Below are 21,505 nucleotides of genomic sequence, written 5' to 3' on the forward strand. Positions count from 1 at the left end.
GGCCATCCCACAGCCCCCAGCACCATCCCACTGCCCCCAGCACCATCCCACTGCCCCCAGTCCCTCCCACTGCCCCCAGGCCCTCCCACTGCCCCAGCACAATCCCGCTGCCCCCAGCACCATCCCACTGCCCCCAGCACCATCCCACTGCCCCCAGGCCATCCCACTGCCCCCAGCACCATCCCACTGCCCCCAGCACCATCCCACTGCCCCCAGCGCCATCTCACTGCCCCCAGCACCATCCCACTGCCCCCAGCACCTTCCCACTGCCCCCAAGCACCATCCCACTGCCCCCAGCCCTCCCACAGCCCCCAACGCCATCTCACTGCCCCCAGCACCATCCCACGGACCCTGCACCATCCCACTGCCCCCAGCACCATCCCTCTGCCCCCAGCACCACACCACTGCCCCCAGGCCCTCCCACAGCCCCCAGGCCCTCCCACTGCTCCCAGGCCCTCCCACTGCCCCTGCACCATCTCACTGCCCCCAGCACCCTCCCAGTGCCCCCAGGCCCTCCCACTGCCCCTGCACCATGCCACTGCCCCAGCACCCTCCCATTGCCCCAGCACCCTCCCACTGCCCCTGCTCCATCCCACTGCCTGCAGCACCATCCCACAGCCCCCGGGCCCTCCCACTGCACCCGGGCCCTCCCACTGCCCCCGGGCCCTCCCACTGCTCCTGCTCCATCCCACTGCCCCCAGGCCCTCCCACTGCCCCAGGCCCTCCCACTGCCCCCAGGCCCTCCCACTGCCCTCAGGCCCTCCCACTGCCCCCAGGCCCTCCCACTGCCCCAGGCCCTCCCACTGCTCCCAGGCCCTCCCACTGCCCCAGCACCATCCCACTGCCCCAGCACCATCCCACTGCCCCCAGGCCCTCCCACTGCCCCCGGGCCCTCCCACTGCCCCCGGGCCCTCCCACTGCCCCCGGGCCCTCCCACTGCCCCTGCTCCATCCCACTGCCCCCAGGCCCTCCCACTGCCCCAGGCCCTCCCACTGCCCCCAGGCCCTCCCACTGCCCTCAGGCCCTCCCACTGCCCCCAGGCCCTCCCACTGCCCCAGGCCCTCCCACTGCTCCCAGGCCCTCCCACTGCTCCCAGGCCCTCCCACTGCCCCAGCACCATCCCACTGCCCCCAGGCCCTCCCACTGCCCCCAGGCCCTCCCACTGCCCCCAGCACCATCCCACTGCCCCCAGCACCTTCCCACTGCCCCCAGCACCTTCCCACTGCCCCCAGCACCTTCCCACTACCCCAGCACCATCCCACTGCCCCCAGGCCCTCCCACTGCCCCCAGCACCATCCCACTGCCCCTTCACCATCCCACTGCCTCAGCACCATCCCACAGCCCCCAGGCCCTCCCACTGCCCCCAGGCCCTCCCACTGCCCCCAGGCCCTCCCACTGCCCCCAGGCCCTCCCACTGCCCCCAGGCCCTCCCACTGCCCCCACTGCCCCCAGGCCCTCCCACTGCCCCCAGCGCCCTCCCACTGTCCCCAGCACCATCCCACTGCCCCAGCACCATCCCTCTGCCCAGCACCATCCCACTGCCCCCAGGACCCTCCCACTGCCCCCAGGCCCTCCCACTGCCCCCGGGCCCTCCCACTGCCCCCGGGCCCTCCCACTGCCCCCGGGCCCTCCCACTGCCCCCGGGCCCTCCCACTGCCCCCGGGCCCTCCCACTGCCCCTGGGCCCTCCCACTGCCCCTGGACCCTTCCACTGCCCCCAGGCCCTCCCACTGCCCCCAGGCCCTCCCACTGCCCCAGCACCATCCCACTGCCCCCAGGCCCTCCCACTGCCCCCGGGCCCTCCCACTGCCCCCGGGCCCTCCCACTGCCCCCGGGCCCTCCCACTGCCCCCGGGCCCTCCCACTGCCCCCGGGCCCTCCCACTGCCCCCAGGCCCTCCCACTGCCCCCAGGCCCTCCCACTGTCCCCAGCACCATCCCACTGCCCCCAGCACCATCCCACTGCCCCCGCACCATCCCACTGCCCCCGGGCCCTCCCACTGCCCCCGGGCCCTCCCACTGCCCCCGGGCCCTCCCAATGCCCCCAGCACCATCCCACTGCCCCCAGCACCATCCCACTGCCCCCAGGCACTCCCACTGCCCCCAGGCCCTCCCACTGCCCCCAGCACCATCCCACTGCCCCCAGCACCCTCCCACTGCCCCCAGGACCCTCCCACTGCCCCCAGGCCCTCCCACTGCCCCCAGCACCATCCCACTGCCCCCAGGCCCTCCCACTGCCCCCCGCACCTTCCCACTGCCCCTGCCCCAGCACCATCCCACTGCCCCAGCACCATCCCACTGCACCCGGGCCATCCCACTGCACCCGGGCCATCCCACTGCACCGGGCCATCCCACTGCACCGGGCCATCCCACTGCACCGGGCCATCCCACTGCACCGGGCCATCCCACTGCCCCCAAGCCCTCCCGCTGCCCCCAGCACCGTCCCACTGCCCCCAGGCCCTCCCACTGCCCCCAGGCCATCCCACTGCCCCAGCACCATCCCACTGCCCCCAAGCCCTCCCGCTGCCCCCAGGCTCTCCCGCTGCCCCTGCACCAACCCATTGCCCCCAGGCCCTCCCACTGCCCCCAGCCCCTCCCACTGCCCCTGCACTAACCCACTGCCCCCGGGCCCTCCCACTGCCCCCGGGCCCCTCCCACTGCCCCCGGGCCCCTCCCACTGCCCCCGGGCCCTCCCACTGCCCCTGGGCCCTCCCACTGCCCCTGGGCCCTCCCACTGCCCCTGCTCCATCCCACTGCCCTCCCACAGCCCCAGCACCAACCCACTGCCCCCAGGCCCTCCCGCTGCCCCCAGGCCCTCCCGCTGCCCCCGGGCCCTCCCGCTGCCCCCGGGCCCTCCCGCTGCCCCCGGGCCCTCCCACTGCCCCTGGGCCCTCCCACTGCCCCAGCACTGTCCCACTGCCCCCAGGCCATCCCACTGCCCCAGCACCATCCTACTGCCCCCAGGCCCTCCCGCTGCCCCCAGGCCCTCCCGCTGCCCCCAGGCCCTCCCACTGCCCCAGCACCAACCCACTGCCCCCAGGCCCTCCCGCTGCCCCCAGGCCCTCCCGCTGCCCCTGCACCAATCCACTGCCCCCAGGCCCTCCCGCTGCCCCCAGGCCCTCCCGCTGCCCCCAGGCACTCCCACTGCCCCCAGGCCCTCCCACTGCCCCCAGGCCCTCCCGCTGCCCCTACACCATCCCACTGCCCCCAGGCCCTCCCGCTGCCCCTACACCATCCCACTGCCCCCAGCACCATCCCACTGCCCCCAGCACCATCCCACTGCCCCCAGGCCCTCCCGCTGCCCCAGGCCCTCCCGCTGCCCCCAGGCCCTCCCGCTGCCCCCAGGCCCTCCCGCTGCCCCCGGGCCCTCCCGCTGCCCCCGGGCCCTCCCGCTGCCCCCAGGCCCTCCCGCTCCCCCTGCACCATGCCACGGCCCCTGTACCATCCCACTGCCCCCCGCCCTCCCACTGCCCCCAGGCCCTCCCACTGCCTCCAGGCCCTCCCACTGCCCCCAGGCCCTCCCACTGCCCCCAGGCCCTCCCACTGCCCCCAGGCCCTCCCACTGCCCCCAGGCCCTCCCGCTGCCCCCGGGCCCTCCCGCTGCCCCCAGGCCCTCCCGCTCCCCCTGCACCATGCCACGGCCCCTGTACCATCCCACTGCCCCCCGCCCTCCCACTGCCCCCAGGCCCTCCCACTGCCTCCAGGCCCTCCCACTGCCCCCAGGCCCTCCCACTGCCCCCAGGCCCTCCCACTGCCCCCAGGCCCTCCCACTGCCCCCAGGCCCTCCCGCTGCCCCTACACCATCCCACTGCCCCCAGCACCATCCCACTGCCCCCAGCACCATCCCACTGCCCCCAGGCCCTCCCGCTGCCCCAGGCCCTCCCGCTGCCCCCAGGCCCTCCCGCTGCCCCCAGGCCCTCCCGCTGCCCCCGGGCCCTCCCGCTGCCCCCGGGCCCTCCCGCTGCCCCCAGGCCCTCCCGCTCCCCCTGCACCATGCCACGGCCCCTGTACCATCCCACTGCCCCCCGCCCTCCCACTGCCCCCAGGCCCTCCCACTGCCTCCAGGCCCTCCCACTGCCCCCAGGCCCTCCCACTGCCCCCAGGCCCTCCCACTGCCCCCAGGCCCTCCCACTGCCCCAAGGCCCTCCCACTGCCCCAAGGCCCTCCCACTGCCCCAGCACCATCCCACTGCCCCCAGGCCCTCCCACTGGCCCCAGGCCCTCCCACTGCCCCCAGGCCCTCCCACTGCCCTCAGGCCCTCCCACTGCCCCAGGCCCTCCCACTTCCCCAGGCCCTCCCACTGCCCCCAGGCCCTCCCACTGCCCTCAGGCCCTCCCACTGACCCCAGGCCCACTCACTGCTTCCCTGCTTTTCACTGCCCTCCACTCTCCGACTGCAGCTCCTGATCCTTCCCGATAGCACCTCCCGACTCTCTAACTGCCCTTCCGTGACCTACCGACTGCCCCTCCCCCACTCTGACTGCCCCTCCCCCACTCCGACTGCCCCTCCCCCAACTCCGACTGCCCCTCCTCCACTCCGACTGCCCCTCCTGACTCGGACTGCCCCCCCACACTCCGACTGCTCCTCCCCCACTCTGACTGCCCCTCCCCCACTCCGACTGCCCCTCCCCCACTCCGACTGCCCCTCCTGACTCTCTGACTGCCCTTCACGAGCTTCCAATTCCTCTTCCCCTACCCTCTGATTGTCCTTCACCGACTGCCCTTGCCCGACACTCCAATAACCCTTTCCCCAACACGCCTACTGCCCCACCCGACCTGCCGACTGCCCCTCCCAGCCGCCACCCCACCATTTGACTCTCTGGCTGACCATCCAATTGCACTCCCAAGCCTCCAGTTCCCTCACCAGTGACTCGACCACCACTTTACCACCCTACCCAGCTTACATTCCACCCACCTTGCCAATTTCACCAGCTGACACTCTACCCACCATATTGTCTAAATGCAGCACGGTAGCCTTGTGGATAGCACAAATGCTTCACAGCTCCAGGGTCCCAGGTTCGATTCCAGCTTGGGTCACTGTCTGTGTCGAGTCTGCACATCCTCCCCGTGTCTGCGTGGGTTTCCTCCGGGTGCTCCGGTTTCCTCCCACAGTCCAAAGATGTGCAGGTTAGGTGGATTGGCCATGATAAATTGCCCTTAGTGTCCAAAATTGCCCTTAGTGTTGGGTGGGGTTACTGGGTTATGGGGATAGGGTGGAGTTGTTGACCTTGGGTAGGGTGCTCTTTCCAAGAGCCGGTGCAGACTCGATGAGCTGAATGGCCTCCTTCTGCACTGTAAATTCTATGATTCTAAGGTCAGAATGAGATCGACCATGATCGAATGGCGGAGCAGACTTGCTGGGCCAAATGGCCCAATCCTGCTCCTGTATCTTACGAACATGGTTAACAAAATGGGAAAGATAGATTTTTTTTTTATCCGCTGAACTACGAGGGTCTGAAATATGCTGCCTGAAGAGTAGGGGAAGCACATTGTCATCATTTTCACAAGCGAATGGGACAATGTCTTCAACAGAATAGCTCCGTGATCCTTTACATCGGCGGTGATACCAATGTTTTTCCGCCCAACATATGATTTGCTAATTGATGTTTGACAGCCAACACTGAAAATTAATCTAGATCTTTAAACTACCAGGTACTTTTTAAGCTCAGTGCTGCAGTATTTCCCCAAATCCCATTATTCTGAATTCTCAGCTGGCTTCAAGATCTTGCTGTGAGCAGGAAACACTTTCCAGTTGTTGATATTTGTGGAAGAACCTGTTCATGTGACAGAATTTCTGTTTTGGGTGGTTCTCCGACACATACTGAAAGGTGATAGATCTTTACGCAAAACACAAAGCGAGAGCTCTGGGGTTCAGCAGAGCTGGGTGCTATCTGGCGCTTTACAGATCATAGAATTTACAGTGCAGAAGGAGGCCATTTGGCCCATTGAGTCTGCACCGGCCCTTATAAAGAGCACCCTAACCAAGCCCATATATCTACCCTATCCCCGTAACCCAATAACCCCCACTTAACCTTTTTAGACACTAAGGGCAATTTATCATGGCCAATCCACCTAATCTGAACATCTTTGGACTGTGGGAGGAAACCAGAGCACCCGGAGGAAACCCACGCAGACACGGGGAGAACATACAGACTCCGCACAGACGGTGACCCAAGCCGGGAATCGAACCTGAGACCCTGGAGCTGTGAAGCAACTTTGCTAACCACTGTGCCACCATGCTGCCCAACACAGGCCCTGCTTCATCAACATTCGCCAATCCAGCATCTACCCTGGCGGTGACGCGTCTTCACGATCCCAGCCCTTCACGTTTATTCCTGTTGTGTGCAGAAAGCGGACTGTTGCCTCAACAGCGTGTCCACCTGGTTGGCAGGGCGATACGTACCTTGATGACGCAGGGCTCTGAAATGAGGGTGTCGGGGCTCAGCACCTCCACCACAGCTTCGGGTATCACAGCCTTCTTCATGCAGGACATCTTGAAGCCATACACATCCTCCCAGAAAGCCACTCGTTCATCGTGCTTCTTCCTGTCTCCCACTGCTACCAGGCTAATAGTGCAGACATCGGGGTACACTGAAAGAAAGCATTGAGTGAATTAACTTCACAGCAGAGGGGGAAAGGAAAAACCCCACCAGATTTGGACGCTCGAGAATTTGCATTCAGATTTACTGGGTCTGAAATGGACTGAAGTTAGTGACAGACATCTCACGCCATGAAATAAAAAATGCTATTGATCATATTTAACGCAACGAGGAATCTACTATTTATAGAAGGCAATATCATTGTACCATTGTACAAGGTGGGAATCTTTTCCCAAGGTTAAATACAGGCTCGTGTTGTTCGCAATCAGCTCTCCCAAAGCTTACTACTACACTTCCTCTGCCAAACGTAAGCAGGTATTCATGAGCAGCGTTGGGAGATTCAAAGGAAATATATGCTGCTCTTTATATGCATGCTGTGGGTCAGTGTAAAGCCACAAACTGAGTCGAGATTTGTAAATCGTTACGTCCGGGGGGGTGGGGAAGACAATAGTCATCATCCCGCTGCCTCTGCTTCAAAGACCTTTAAACTTCCCAACACAACATATTTGTCACCTCATTCTTTTCCTATTAGCGCAGTAATTGAATAATTATTACTGCACACGGGCAAAATTAACAAAGCGTTGATTGGACAGGGAGTAAGAGCTCCCTGGCTGCTCACAGAGATTCACAGCAATGACATCTGCGTCCTTCTCGATTGACTGCCCAAAGCCACCTCGCCTTTCACAGCAGCTCCAGAGGCTGCTTTGCAGAATGGGATATTCTCCACACTCTCCGGATGGCTCACAATCCGCAGAACGCTGAGGATTAAGAGGAGTTGGTGCTGTGGGTTGTGCAATATCTGCTGTGTGGAGTGTGGAGTTTTCATGGCGTTTTGAAATAAAGCTCTTCTCATTTTCTGCGCATTGATAGATGGGGGTTGTATTTTTACAGGCAGCTTTTGAGGGGAATTATCTCCTTTGTGTCTGTAAAGAGCGTATTTAAATTCCAGTTTTCACTGCAGAATGAGGATACATTTTAAATGGGCGCAAAAAGAGCCCTTAATATTATCAAAGACCCCAGCAGAGCACATTCAAGCTAACTAATGATCACAGCAAATGTGATTTTTTTTTTTAATGTACATTCCATATAAAACATGCTGTGATCAGCAGCTACTTAATGTTAACTGCCCAAAACCCAGCACCATCTCACAACTGTTATTTTCCACCAATAAAGAATTGCCTCAGGAAATAAAAATAACGCAGAGTCCTCTCGCAACTAGGCTTTCGTGGCAAGCTGGCTTGCCGATTAGCCAAGCCTGACTAATGGATCTGACTGGCAGGATGCGCACACGCTGAACTGACTCCTCTTCAGCTTCCAATCAAATATTATTCCCAGAAACTGGGCTTGCAGATTCAGGTTTTCGTGAAGGAAAGATCGGCTTTATTACACGGAGCAGGCATGTGGCAAGGTGCTTTGACCTCACACACCTGGCACAGTGGGGTACCCAACCCTGGAGGAAGCTAAACCTCTTGTCCAGATTGCAAATCTCAGGAACAAATGCTCAATCTTTGACAGAAATGCATTAACAAATGCACATGAATATAGTCGTGGAGATCTCATTCACTTTTTAAAAAAAAATTTAGAGCACCCAATTCATTTTTTCCAATTAAGGGGCAATTTAGCGTGGCCAATCCACCCACCCTGCACATCTTTGGTTGTGGAGGCGAAACCCATGCAAACACGGGGAGAATGTGCAAACTCCACACAAGCAGTGAACCAGAGCCGGGATTGAACCTGGGACCGCGGCGCCATGAGGCAGCAGTGTTAACCACTGCACCACCGTGCTGCCCAAGATCTCATTCACTCAACATTTGGTTGACTACCTTGGGCATGACTTTCGGAGGATGATTGAGACCTGACCTGAAACAGGTAGGCCCGGGAATTTGGTGAAGCCAGTTTGCTGTAATCATCTCCCCACCCGCCCCACCCAACTGCACCCCTCCGCCCCCAAAACCAGGCCATTTTCCAGAAGGGCGAATTGGGGGTAAATTGGTGATGTCAAGGCCCCGCCCCAGAGGCAGCTGGAATTTTCCCACTGGCCGGTGGGCCGGATACAGTAGCGGAAACACGGTCAGCGAGAGGAGGCGGCCTCTGCGGCGTTGGGGATGAGGGGGTGGGCGAGATGAAGTGCAGGAGGGGGTGGGGCAGGCTTCATCTCACTGGGGGCCCTTAACCTCCCCAGTACCTGGTAAGGCGTCGGGCCAGGCCTGTGGCTGCTGGTCATGCAGTGAAAGGGTTGCACCCCCCCACCACCCCCACCTCCACCCCCACCTCCGCAACTATGAGCCGGCAGCTGTGGTTGAATTTAAATCTCAAACAGCACTGGGGGTGTACCTTCACCTCATGGACTGGAGCGGTTCGGTAGCGCAGTGGTTAGCACTGCTGCCTCACGGCGCCTAGGACGCAGGTTCGAACCCGGCCCTGGGTCACTGACCGTGTGGAGTTTGCACGTTCTCCCTGTGTTTGCGTGGGTCTCACCCCCACAACCCAAAGATGTGCAGGTTATGTGGATTGGCCACGCTAAATTGCCCCTTAATTTGGAAAAAAGAATTGGGTACTCTAAATTTATAATAAAAGGTAAATTAAAAAAATAACATATGCTGGCCTCGTCAGCGAATCCCACATCCCAATAGAGTGGCTCCCCACTCTGCAACTGAATCCTCGATTTTCTGACCAACAGACGAAAATCAGTAAGAATGAACAACAACACCTCCTCCATAACAGTCCTCAATACCGGGGCCCTGCAAGGCTGCGTACTTAGCCACCTACTCTACTCCCTGTACAGAAAGTATCCTATCTGGCTGCATCACAGCCTGGTATGGCAACTGCTCAGCCCAGGACTGCAAGAAACTTCAGAGAGTTGTGAACACAGCCCAGTCCATCACACGAACCTGCCTCCCATCCATTGACTCCATCTACACCTCCCGCTGCCGGGGGAAAGCGGGCAGCATAATCAAAGACCCCTCCCACCCGGCTTACTCACTCTTCCAACTTCTTCCATCGGGCAGGAGATACAGAAGTCTGAGAACACGCACAAACAGACTCAAAAACAGCTTCTTCCCCACTGTTACCAGACTCCTAAATGACCCTCTTACGGACTGACCTCATTAACACTACACCCTGTATGCTTCATCCGATGTCCGTCCTTATGTAGTTACATTGTATATCTTGTGTTGCCCTATTATGTATTTTCTTTTATTGTGTTTTCTTCCCATGTACTGAATGATCTGTTGAGCTGTTCGCAGAAAAATACTTTTCACTGTACCTCGGTACACGTGACAATAAACAATTCCAATAATGGATATAAAAGGCAGAATCTCCTAGAAACCATGGGAATCTCGGCTGTCTGCTTCTCCACCGGAGAGAACCGCGTATCGTCTCTCCTCGAGAAGATATGATGCGGGCCGGTGGCAGGCGTTTCTCAGAGATCAAGGACCCTGGGGGGAAAATCCCGTCCACTGAGAGGGGCCAGCCAGGAGGCGGTAGTTGCTGATAGTATTATACCCACGCGAGGATTTGATCCGAGACAGACCCAGGCACAGGTGAGTGATGGCAGGGAGGGGTTATCAGGGTGGGGCGGAGTCACACTCTCAAAGAGTAGCCCCTTTCCAGATGCTGGATGCATTAATAAGGCATTGAGTGCCATTGAACAAGGGATCCTACCCATCCCTCTTCCCCATCACCCCTCTTACTGCCCCTTCTCACCCCTGGGTGTCCACCAGCAAGGGCTTGCTTGAGTGCTCCCCATATGACGAGCCTCGCTGGCTGAAATACTAGCGGCAGAGTGTTGAGGCCTTCAAGTGGATATTAATATCCTTCCTGGCATGAACTTAATTGGGGAACCCATTTGGCATGTGTCAGGCCCTCACTTAACCACGATTGCTAAGTCCCTATTAGCGATTGCCTTCAGGCAGGCCGCCAGAGTCCTCAGCAGACGGCGGGGGTTATGAGTGATCGTTGGGGCAGGGACAGTGGTTGCCCCCAGAATGGGGTTGGGATCCAGAGGTTGGCAAGGTGGTGTTGCTGTGAGCGATGGCCTCCCCAGTTCCTGCGCCTCCCCCCCCCCACCCTCTCATGGTAGCCCACCTCTGCAGAGGATTGCCCCCACCCCCCGCCAAGCAACTGGGGCGACAAACCCAGCACACCCTGGCTCTTTGACTATGAGCAAAGATGGCTGCTCACCTCCTCGACTCCCTACGGGGCTGGTTTAGCTCACTGAGCTAAATCGCTGGCTTTGAAAGCAGACCAAGGCAGGCCAGCAGCACGGTTCAATTCCCGTACCAGCCTCCCCGAACAGGCGCCGGAATGTGACGACTAGGGGCTTTTCACAGTAACTTCATTGAAGCCTACTCGTGACAATAAGCGATTTTCATTATCATTTTCACTTGCTGGGGTGGCCGCTGATTGATGGGAGGCCGGTGGAGATGGGGTGGCTCTCGTTAATTGTATGGAAAAGGGGCTTAAGTGGTGATAATTGATTTCTTGTCGGATGAACGCAACTGCTTGGCGCCTGGTACGGATCCCGTTTTTGTCCTCTCTCGCTATTCATCGACCATGGTGCCCGATGTTCTTATATTCGAATTGAACGCGTTTCAGCGTACATTCCTTTATTGCAATAAATTCAGTGTGTCACTTTAGCCACAGGCTGTTGGCATCATGCAGACCCTATCAGGATTATGTTAGATTGCATGCTCTGTTCTCTGGTGGAACACATACGGAACATGTGAAGTTTTCTGCTGTCAGGTTGCAAGGGCTTAACAATGGGGGTTGACTTTTGTGATAAGAATCAGTAAAACCTCACGAGAGGGACATTCAGATCGTAACATATAGGCTTTAAAAAGATGCACTCATGCAGATCTTCCAAAGAGTTTTCCCCGAAAGTTTAGAACAAATTTGTTAGTCACAACTAATATCACCAGCTGCTATCTACGCTTGGGTGAACATCGAAAGGTCGCCAGAAGGTGAACTCAATTTTGGCTCTTCGCGACATTCCAAAACCAAACTCCGATCCGGAGCAGAAAAAAATAAGTTTTGATCAGGACACGGTTCCACCAACAGCATGTTGAAAAATGCCAGGGGTTGGGGGGGTTGGGGGGGCAGGGAGGGAGGGAGGGATGTGCCTCACACCGGCATTCCCACCAGTCCAAACATGTCCACATTTCGAATTCCGCACTAATGGATTGAATAGGAAGGGATTCAAATTATTTGCTTCTCTTTCCACTTGCTGGGAAGGTAAGGAGTTTCTCCCTTTAATCAAAGTAACCTGAAAGCAATCTGGCGTGAGAAGTCTATAGACCAGCATTGAGCATTTTTTATACAGATGTCCAAGAGGTTACATGCAAAGCCATGAATAAAATAACCAACAGACCAAAATAATATGATTAACTGACGATTACTTGTGCCGTCCCCCCCCCTCCAGCTCCACCCCACACACAACTTCTCTCAACAAGCTTCAAAAACTTGCTACTCCATGTTCTACCCAATGTGCTCAATCTAGTCAGCTTCCACTTCGTGTGCCTCACAACAGACTCCTGTTGACATCCACCATTCGAGCAACACTTTATGGTTGAAACGGTTTTAAGGAAGGTAAAGTACGATGGTGTGTGATTTGATGCCATAGGCTTCCATTATCTAAGCCATTTTGTGACCTTTGTTATCTGTTTGCTTACAACACGCTGGTAACCCACAGATCAGGAGCACGATTTAAGGAAAAGATCCGAGGTGTCATATCGGGTGCGACTTGCCGAGTGCTTCCCGACGGCCGTATCGCCGAGACTGTGGCCCGTATTCAACAGCACTTATTGCCAGAAGTGATCTCCCACGAGCTTCACGCCGGAACGGGCTGTCACACCTCCCCCACCCCCCACCACCCTACCAACAAGTCAGTGGCTGGCACCCTACACCATCTCCCCACCACAGCTTGTGCCCCGGCACATCCTGACACCCACCAACACAATCCCTCCATGCCCAAGAATGGTGCCCTCACATGCCACAGACTCCCCTCTATCTCCACCCCCCACCCTTCCTCCCAATGCTTCCTCTCCGTCGCGCAGGAGAAGTTGACCCAATCCAGGTGGGAAAGGGCTCAGACGAGTGGCAGAGTCCTCACCCCCGATGATAACGGGCCTGGTGATGGCGGGGATGGCCGAGGAGAGAGCAGTTACTGACAGCAAGCTTGGCCGGCGCCGCAGAGGTCAGCATCCATTGCTCCTTCACCCAGATGGCCTGTCTCAAGTGAGTTATTTATGTCAGACAGAATGATCCCTCCCTCTCACTGACCATATGCCGATACTCTCGCAGGATCTCCATCTGATGACCATGTGGGGTCATCATCCAACCCGCCCCCCCCACCCCAACCCACCCCCCCCCCCCCAACCCCACTCCACCCACCCCCCCCCCCCCCTAATGTTGGAAAATGCTGGAAAATCTCAGCAGCTCTGGCAGCATCTATCGGGCGGGAAAAGAGCTAACGTATCGAGTCCGGATGACCCTCTGTCAAAGCTAAAAGACAGAGAAAGTGGGAAATATTTATACTGTGGGGTGAATGAATGAAAGATGGGTCAAAGCCACAGAAACCAAGGGGAAAGAGTGCTAATGGCAGTCCCCAGAGAGAACAATAGCTGTGAATGGCCAAACAGCAGATAAACTAACATCAGAGGGTAAACTGTGACAGATGTAAATGTGGGGGGAGGGGAAGGGGGAAGCAAAGGGGAGAAAAGGTAAGGAAAGGCGGATAAGATAAGGGGGGGAAATATATATAAAGAAAGACAAGAAAGAAAGAAATGGTAAAAGACAATGGGATGAAAACAATGGGTCGAGGTGAGGTATAGCTAATCATCTGAAGTTGTTGAATTCGATGTTCAGACCGGAAGGCTGTATCGCGCCTAACCGGAAGATGAGATATTGTTCCTCCAGTTTGCGTTGAGCTTCACTGGAACATTGTAGCAGGCCAAGGACAGGCATGGGGGCATGGGAACAGGGTCTTGTGTTAAAGGTCAGGGAAGGTCAGGGTCCTGAATGCGCACAGACTGAAGGTGCTCAGCAAAGCGATCACCCAGTTTGCGTTTGGTCTCTCCGATACAGAGACCACATTGGGAGCCACGAATGCAATAGGCCAAATTGGAAGAGATGCAAGTGAAACGCTGCTTAACCTGGAATGAGTGTCTTGGGCCTGGGATGTTAAGCATGGAAGAGGTAAAGGGGCAGGTGTTCCACCTTCTGCGATTGCATGGGAAGGTGCCATGGGTGATGGGAGAGGTACTGGGTATGGTGGATGGGTGGACTAGATTGTCTCGGAGGGAGCGGTCTCTGCAGAATGCTGACAGAGGGAGTGAAGGGAAGATGTGTTTGGTGGTGGCATCATGTTGGAGTTGGTGAAAATGGCGGAGGATTATGCTTTGCATACGGAGGCTGGTGGGGTGAAAGGTGAGAACGAGAGGGACTCGATCCATGTTCTAGGAGGGAGGGGAGGGGGCGAGGGTAGCGGCACGGGGGATAGACCGCACACTGTTGAGGGCCCTGTCAACAATTGTAGGTGAGAAATTACGGTTGAGGAAGGAGAAACACATTTTCGAAGCACCAGTTTGGAAAGTGGCATCATCGGAATAAATGCAACAGAGGCAAATGAGCTGAGAGAAAGGGATGGAGTCCTTATAGGGTGTAGGATGTGAAGAGCTGCAGTCCAGATAGCTGTGGGAGTCAGTGGGCTTGCAGTGGATATTAGTAGATAGTCTAATACCGGAAATGGAGACAGAAAGATCGAGGAAGGGAAGGGAAGTGTCTGAGATGGACCAGGTGAAAGTGACGGAGGGGTGGAAACTGGAAGCAAAGTTGATTAATTTTTCCAGGACGAGAGCATGAAGCGGCACCAAAATCGTCATCAATGTACCGGTAAATAAGTTGTGGGAGGGGACCTATGTAGGCCTGGAACAAGGAATGTTCTACATACCTCACAAAAAGGCAAGCGTATCTGGGACCCTGTGTGACAGCTGGCCTCACCTCAGTCCTAAAACATTTACCCCTTATCCTCAAACTATGAACCTTGCCCTGGACTCCCCCACCATCGGAAACATCCTTTCTGACTCTACCCTGAATAATCCTGTTACAATTTTGTAAGTTTCTATGAGATCCCCTCTCACTCTTCTAAACTCCAAATGAATATAATCCTAACCAATTTAGTCTCTCCTCATATGACAGTCCCACCATCTCAGGAAGCAGCCTGGTAAACCTTCGCTGCTCTCCCTCCTATATATTTCAAACCTATATCAGTCATTTTCATTCCCAAAAAAAACACAGTACCACCCCTCAAAGGCTCCTCAACAGAAATGGAGGATAAGCCTGAGAATATGTTATCATTTCCAGAACTTTGTTGTAGAAATGATCTGTCCATCAATGTGTGACTTGTTCCATGTATCAGAGCCATTCTCCATCCAGGGCTGCAGCAGTGCAGGCCCCTCCCACACGGCCCAATCTCACCGCAACCAAATCCTGGCACCCACATATTCCACCGGCGCTCAAGGTGCAGTCGAACATCCTTGACTTCCAGCGTGTTTAACCTGCGGTGACGTGCCAGTTACAGGCAGCATTCACCACGCCAGCAACAAAAGCATCAGGGATCGGCAAAAGGATTCCTTCAACAACCTCATCAGGTGGTCCATTTGGATCATTCTTGCGCACCTGGTCCCATGGCACCTTCTTGCTTCAAACCGGATTGCCTTCTGGACTCATACATCCTCCTGAGCCCGTGTTTCAGAACTCTGGTATCTCAGCTACAGAAAAGGAAGTAAACAGCAACAGCAGCCTCCAGGCATTTGCAGTCACCATCAGGAGCAAGCAGCAAACACAACCTGTAGCTGTGAAGCGACCTTGCAACTAACAAGGCCAATTGTTTATTAGTCTTCAGATGTGAAGCTAGAGGCTGCTCACAGTCAAAGGGAGTTAAAGTGACCTTCAGCATAAATCCAAAAGCAGGGCTCTGTCCTTGAAGTGTTTGGTAGGTCAGACAGGCAGCAACTGTTGTTGCCTATGCTCTAGGTATGCACAATGTTGGAGGATGGCCTGTAGGCCCCACAGACACTAAGCCCCTCACCCCCCCAGCCAAGGGGCGGCCCTCGACCTATGGTGCCCAGCCCCCCAACTAGGCCCGCCCCCCCCCCCCCCCCAACCCCCCAAACCGCCCCTCCCGATCACTGGGGCAGTACTCCAGTGTCCCTGGGCTGCATGCAGAGGATTGGAAATGACTATTCACCTCCTCAGCTCCCCTCAGCAGACATTGCGTTGCTTCCATTTTTAAATAGGAGTGTTACATGCTGCCCACGCAATCTCTCGCTGGCGAGCCAGTTAGTTCCCTGGAGGCCGTTAGATTGGGCTTACCATCTCGCTAATGAGATGGCGATTGCTCTTAATTGGTCTCAACTGGAGTCGTCCTAAGTCGGGGCGGGATCCGGAAACCGCCACTAGGTGCGGCCCAGTTATATCGTGCCTGGCGTGGGTCCCGATTTCGATCCCTCCCGCGATTTAGCCAGGGTGCCTGGATCCGCGTCGGGCACAACGTAGCCGTTAAATTGTGCTCCTGGCGTAAAGCTGTGGAGACACGAGATTAAATCCCACCACTGCAGATGGTGAAATTAATTTCAGCTAATTCAATAAATCTGCAATAAAAGTATAGTATCGTGGCCAGCGCGTTGTGATAAAAGCCCATCCAGTTGAGAAACACCTTTAGTCCACAAAATCAGTTTCAGGTTTTAATTGAATAATTGGGTAGCACCAATTGCCATTCGCAGAAGACGGACCATCGTGTGTCATATTGTTTTCTGCTTTCGCTCTTAAAATGTCTGACTTGAATTTTCAGGTTTTTGACTTCCTAACCGGTGGAAACAGTTTCTCTCCATCCACCCTACCTGCTCCCCTTAATTATTTTGTGAAAATGTAAATCACTTCTTTTTGGGAAGGCCCACATGCCAGATGTTGATTTGCTCTCAAACATCTGCTCCCACTCTACATTCTTCAGTTCTTGCCTAATATTGTTGTAATTAGCCTTGCCCCAATTTAGCGCCTTCACCTGAGGACTACACTTATCTTTATCCATCAGTACCTTAAAGCTCACTGAATTGTGATCACTGTTCCCAAAATGTTCCCCGGCCGAAACGTCGACCACCTGGCCGGGCTCATTTCCCCAATATCAGGTCCAGTATGGCCCCTTCCCACTTTAGACTATGTTTCAAGAAGCCCTCCTGGATGCTCCTTACAAACTCTGCCCCAAGCACTAAGTGAGTCCCAGTTAATATAGGGGAAGTTAAAATCGCCCACTACAACAACCTTTGCAAAAGGTTGTTGTAAAAGATTACTTTTACACCTTACCAAAATCTGCCTACATATCTGTTCCTCTATCTCCCCCTGGCTGTTGGGAGGCCTATAGTAAACCCCCAACATTGTGACTACACCCTTTCCTGTTCCTGAGCTCGACCCATATTGCCTCGCTGTATGAGCCCTCTGAGGTGTCCACCCGCAGTACAGCTCTGATAGTCTTCTTAAGCAGTAGCACAACTCCTCCACCACTTTTACATTCCCCTCTATCCTGCCTGAAACATCTGTATCCTGGAACGTTAAGCTGCCAATCCTGTCCTTCCCTTAACCAAGTCTCTGTAATGGCAACAGCATCATAGTTTCAAGTACTAATCCAAGCTCTAAGTTCGTCTGCTTACCTGTTATACTTCTTGCATTGAAACAAATGCCCTTCAGTCCACCAGACCCTCTTTGATCAGCAACCACACTCTGCCTCCTCTTCCTCGGAGTCTTAGTGGCCCTACTCTCTAGTTCCCCTTCAGTTAATTCACCTTTGCTTTGGTTCTCACCCCGCCAAACTAGTGGGGATTTACTCCCATTTGGAAATAAATGGACGTATTAGCGAGAGACAGCATGGTTTTGTGAAGGGGAGGTCGTGTCTCACTAACTTGAACAAGTTTTTTGAGGAAGTGGCGATGATGATTGATGAGAGTAGGACAGTGGGTATTGTCTACATGGACTTCAGTAAGGCTTTTGACAAGATGCCTCATGGTAGACTGGTACAGAAGAAGAAATCGCACGGGATCAGAGGTGAGCTGGCAAGATGGGTACAGAACCAGCTCGGTCAGAGAAGACAGAGGGTAGCAGCGGAAGGCTGCGTATCTGAATGGAGGCTATGGCTACTGGTGTTCCTCGGGGATCAGTGCCGGGACGCTTGCTGCTTGTAGTACATAAAAATGATTTGAAGGAAAATGTATCAAAGCAAATTACTGCAGATGCTGGAATCTGAAACCAAAGAGAAAATGTTGGAAAATCTCAGCAGGTCTGGCAGCATCTGTAGGGAGAGAAAAGAGCTAACGTTTCGAGTCCTGATGACCATTTGTCAAAGCTGAAGGAAAATGTAACTGGTTTGAGAAGTAAGTTTGTGGATTAGTAAGTTTGCAGGCTGGAACCAATGTCCTAACAATGTGCTTTTGCTAACACTGTTGTGGAGGTTTTAAACTAATGTGGCAGGGGGATGGGAACCAGATTAGGAAGTTAGAGGTCAGTGATGAGGCAGCAACTAAAGCCAGTAAGGTACTAGATAATAAACTTAATGTGACTAAGGGGAAGAGTAGACAGGGAAGAGAAGATGAACGCAAAGGGACAGGTGGTCTGAGGTGCATTTGTTTTAATGCGAGAAGTGTAGCAGGTAAGGCAGATGAATTTAGGGCTTGGATTAGTACCTGGATTAGTACCTGGGAATATGATGTTATTGGTATTACTGAGACTTGGTTGAGGGAAGGGCAGGACTGGCAACTGAATATCCCAGGGTATAAATGCTTCAGGAGGGATAGAGAGGGAGGTAGAAGGGGGGGAGGAGTTGCATTACTAGTCAGAGATGATATCACAACTGTGATTAAGGAGGGCACTATGGAGGATTCGAGCACTGAGGCAATATAGGTAGAGCTAAGAAATAGGAAGGGTGCAGTAACATTGTTGAGACTTTGCTATAGGCCTCCCAAAAGCGAGTATCAAGTAGAGGTACAAATATGCAGACAGATTATAGAAAAATGTAGGAGCAATAGGGTGGTTGTGATGGGAGATTTTAACTTCCCCAACATTGAATGGGACTCGTGTAGTGTTGGAGGCGTAGATGGAGCAGAGTTTGTAAGGAGCATCCAGGAGAGTTTTTTAGAGCAGTATGTAAATAGTCCAACTCGGGAAGGGGCCATACTGGGCCTGGTATTGGGGAATGATCCCGGCCAGGTGGTTGAAGTTTCAGTCAGTGATTACTTTGGGAATAGCGATCACAATTCCTTAAGTTTTAGAATACTCATGGACAAAGACGAGAGTGGTCCTAAAGGAAGAGTACTAAATTGGGGAAAGGCCGAGTATAACAAAATTCGGCAGGAGCTAGGGAATGTGGACTGGGAGCAGCTGTTTAAGGGTAAATCCGCATTTGAAATGTGGGAGTCTTTTAAGGAAAGGTTGATTAGAGTGCAGGACAGACATGTCCCTGTTAAAATGAGGGATAGAAATGGCAAAATTAGGGAACCACGCATAACGGGTGGAATTGTGAGACTAGCTAAGATGAAAAAGTAAGCATACATAAGATCGAGGCAACTCAAAACTGATGAAGCTTTGGACGAATATCGGGAAAGTCGGACGAATCTCAAACGTGCAATAAAGAGGGCTAAAAGGGGTCATGAAATATCTTTGGCTAACAGGGTTAAGGAAAATCCCAAAGCCTTTTATTCGTATATAAGGAGCAAGAGGGTAACTAGAGAAAGGATTGGCCCACTCAAAGACAAAAGATGGAATTTATGCGTGGAGTCAGAGGAAATGGATGAGATTCTTAATGAGTACTTTGCATCGGTATTCACCAAGGGGAGGGACATGACGGATGTTGAGTCTGGGGATGGATGTTTAAATACTCTAGGTCAAGTCGTCATACGGAAGGGAGAAGTTTTGGGTATTCTAAAAGACATTAAGGTGGACAAGTCCCCAGGACCGGATGGGATCTATCCCAGGTTTCTGAGGGAAGCGAGGGTCGAAATCGCTGGGGCCTTAACAGATACCTTTTCAGCATCCTTGAGCACGGGTGAGGTCCCGGAGGACTGGAGAATTGCTAATGTTGTCCCTTTGTTTAAGAAGGGTAGCAGGGATAATCCAGGGAATTATAGACCTGTGAGCTTGACGTCAGTGGTAGGCAAACTGTTGGAGAAGATACTGAGGGATAGGATCTATTCACATTTGGAAGAAAATAGACTTATCAGTGATAGGCAGCATGGTTTTGTGCAGGGAAGTTCATGTCTTACAAACCTAATAGAATTCTTTGAGGAAGTGACAAAGTTAATTGATGAGGGAAGGGCTGTAGATGTCATAAACATGGACTTTAGTAAGGCATTTGATAAAGTTTCCCATGGCAGGTTGATGGAAAAAGTGAAGTCGTATGGGGTTCAGGGTGTACTAGCTAGATGGATAAAGAACTGGCTGGGCAACAGGAGACAGAGAGTAGTGGTGGAAGGGAGTGTCTCAAAATGGAGAAGGGTGACTAGTGGTGTTCCACAGGGATCCGTGCTCAGACCACTGTTGTTTGTTATATACATAAATGATCTGGAGGAAGGTATAGGTGGTCGGATTAGCAAGTTTGCAGATGATACTAAGATTGGTGGAGTTGCAGATAGTGAGGAGGACTGTCAGAGAACACAGCAAAATATAGATAGATTGGAGAGTTGGGCAGAGAAATGGCAGATGGAGTTCAATCCAGGCAAATGCGAGGTGATACATTTTGGAAGATATAATTCAAGAGCGGACTATATGGTCAATGGAAGAGTCCTGGGGAAAATTGATGTACAGAGAGATCTGGGAGTTCAGGTCCATTGTACCCTGAAGGTGGCAACGCAGGTTGATAGAGTGGTCAAGAAGGCATACAGCATGCTTGCCTTCATCGGACGGCGTATTGAGTACAAGAGTCGGCAGGTCATGTTACAGTTGTATAGGACTTTGGTTAGGCCACATTTGGAATACTGCGTGCAGTTCTGGTCGCCACATTACCAGAAGGATGTGGCTGCTTTAAAGAGGGTGCAGAGGAGCTTCACCAGGATGTTGCCTGGTATGGAGGGTGCTAGCTATGAAGAAAGGTTGAGTAGCTGAGGATTGTTTTTGTTGGAAAGACGGAGGTTGAGGGGAGACATGATTGAGGTCTACAAAATTATGAGAGGCAGGGACAGGGTGGATAGCAACAAGCTTTTTCCAAGAGTGGGGGTGTCAGTTACAAGGGGTCACGATTTCAAGGTGAGAGGGGGAAAGTTTAAGGGAGATGTGCGTGGAAAGTTTTTTAGCAGAGGGTGGTGGGTGCCTGGAACGCTTTGCCAGCGGAGGTGGTAGAGGCGGGCACGATAGCATCATTTAAGATGCATCTAGACAGATATATGAATGGGCAGGGAACAGAGGGAAGTAACCTTGGAAAATAGGGGACAGGTTTGGATAAAGGATCTGGATCGGCACAGGCTGGGAGGGCCAAAGGGCCTGTTCCTGTGCTGTAATTTTCTTTGTTCTTTGTTCTTTGATACAAAGGCTGGCGGAATTGTGGATAGCGATGAGGACCATCAGAGGATACAGCCGGATATAGGGGACTTTGGCGGAGAGATGGCAGATGGAGTTTAATCCGGACAAATGTGAGGTAATGCATTTTGCAAGGTCTAATACAGATGGGAAATATATGGTAAATGGCACAATCCTTCAGAGTATTGACAGGCAGAGGGATCTGGGCACAGGTCCACAGGTCACTGAAAGTGGCAACACAGGTGGAGAAGATAGTCAAGAAGGCATACGGCATGCTTGCCTTCATCGGCCAGAGCACTGAGTATAAAAATTGGCAAGTCATGTTGCAGTTGTATAGAACCTTAGTTAGGCCACACT

The 21,505-nt window shown here is 54.4% G+C and overlaps 1 protein-coding gene across 4 annotated transcripts in view; it reads right to left on the reverse strand.

The window, feature by feature from the left end:
• The window catches only part of prmt3 (protein arginine methyltransferase 3), a 273,568-nt gene that overhangs the window by 94,959 nt on the left and 157,104 nt on the right, over positions 1 to 21,505 (reverse strand). For all 4 annotated transcript variants that reach the window (XM_038808358.1, XM_038808357.1, XM_038808355.1 and 1 more), the window contains exon 12: positions 6,400 to 6,587. In XM_038808358.1, the coding sequence (XP_038664286.1) occupies positions 6,400 to 6,587 (188 nt within the window). The remainder of the gene's footprint in view (positions 1 to 6,399; positions 6,588 to 21,505) is intronic.

This window comes from Scyliorhinus canicula, chromosome 9 (assembly GCF_902713615.1).
Source record: "Scyliorhinus canicula chromosome 9, sScyCan1.1, whole genome shotgun sequence".
Taxonomy (NCBI): Eukaryota; Metazoa; Chordata; class Chondrichthyes; order Carcharhiniformes; family Scyliorhinidae; genus Scyliorhinus; species Scyliorhinus canicula.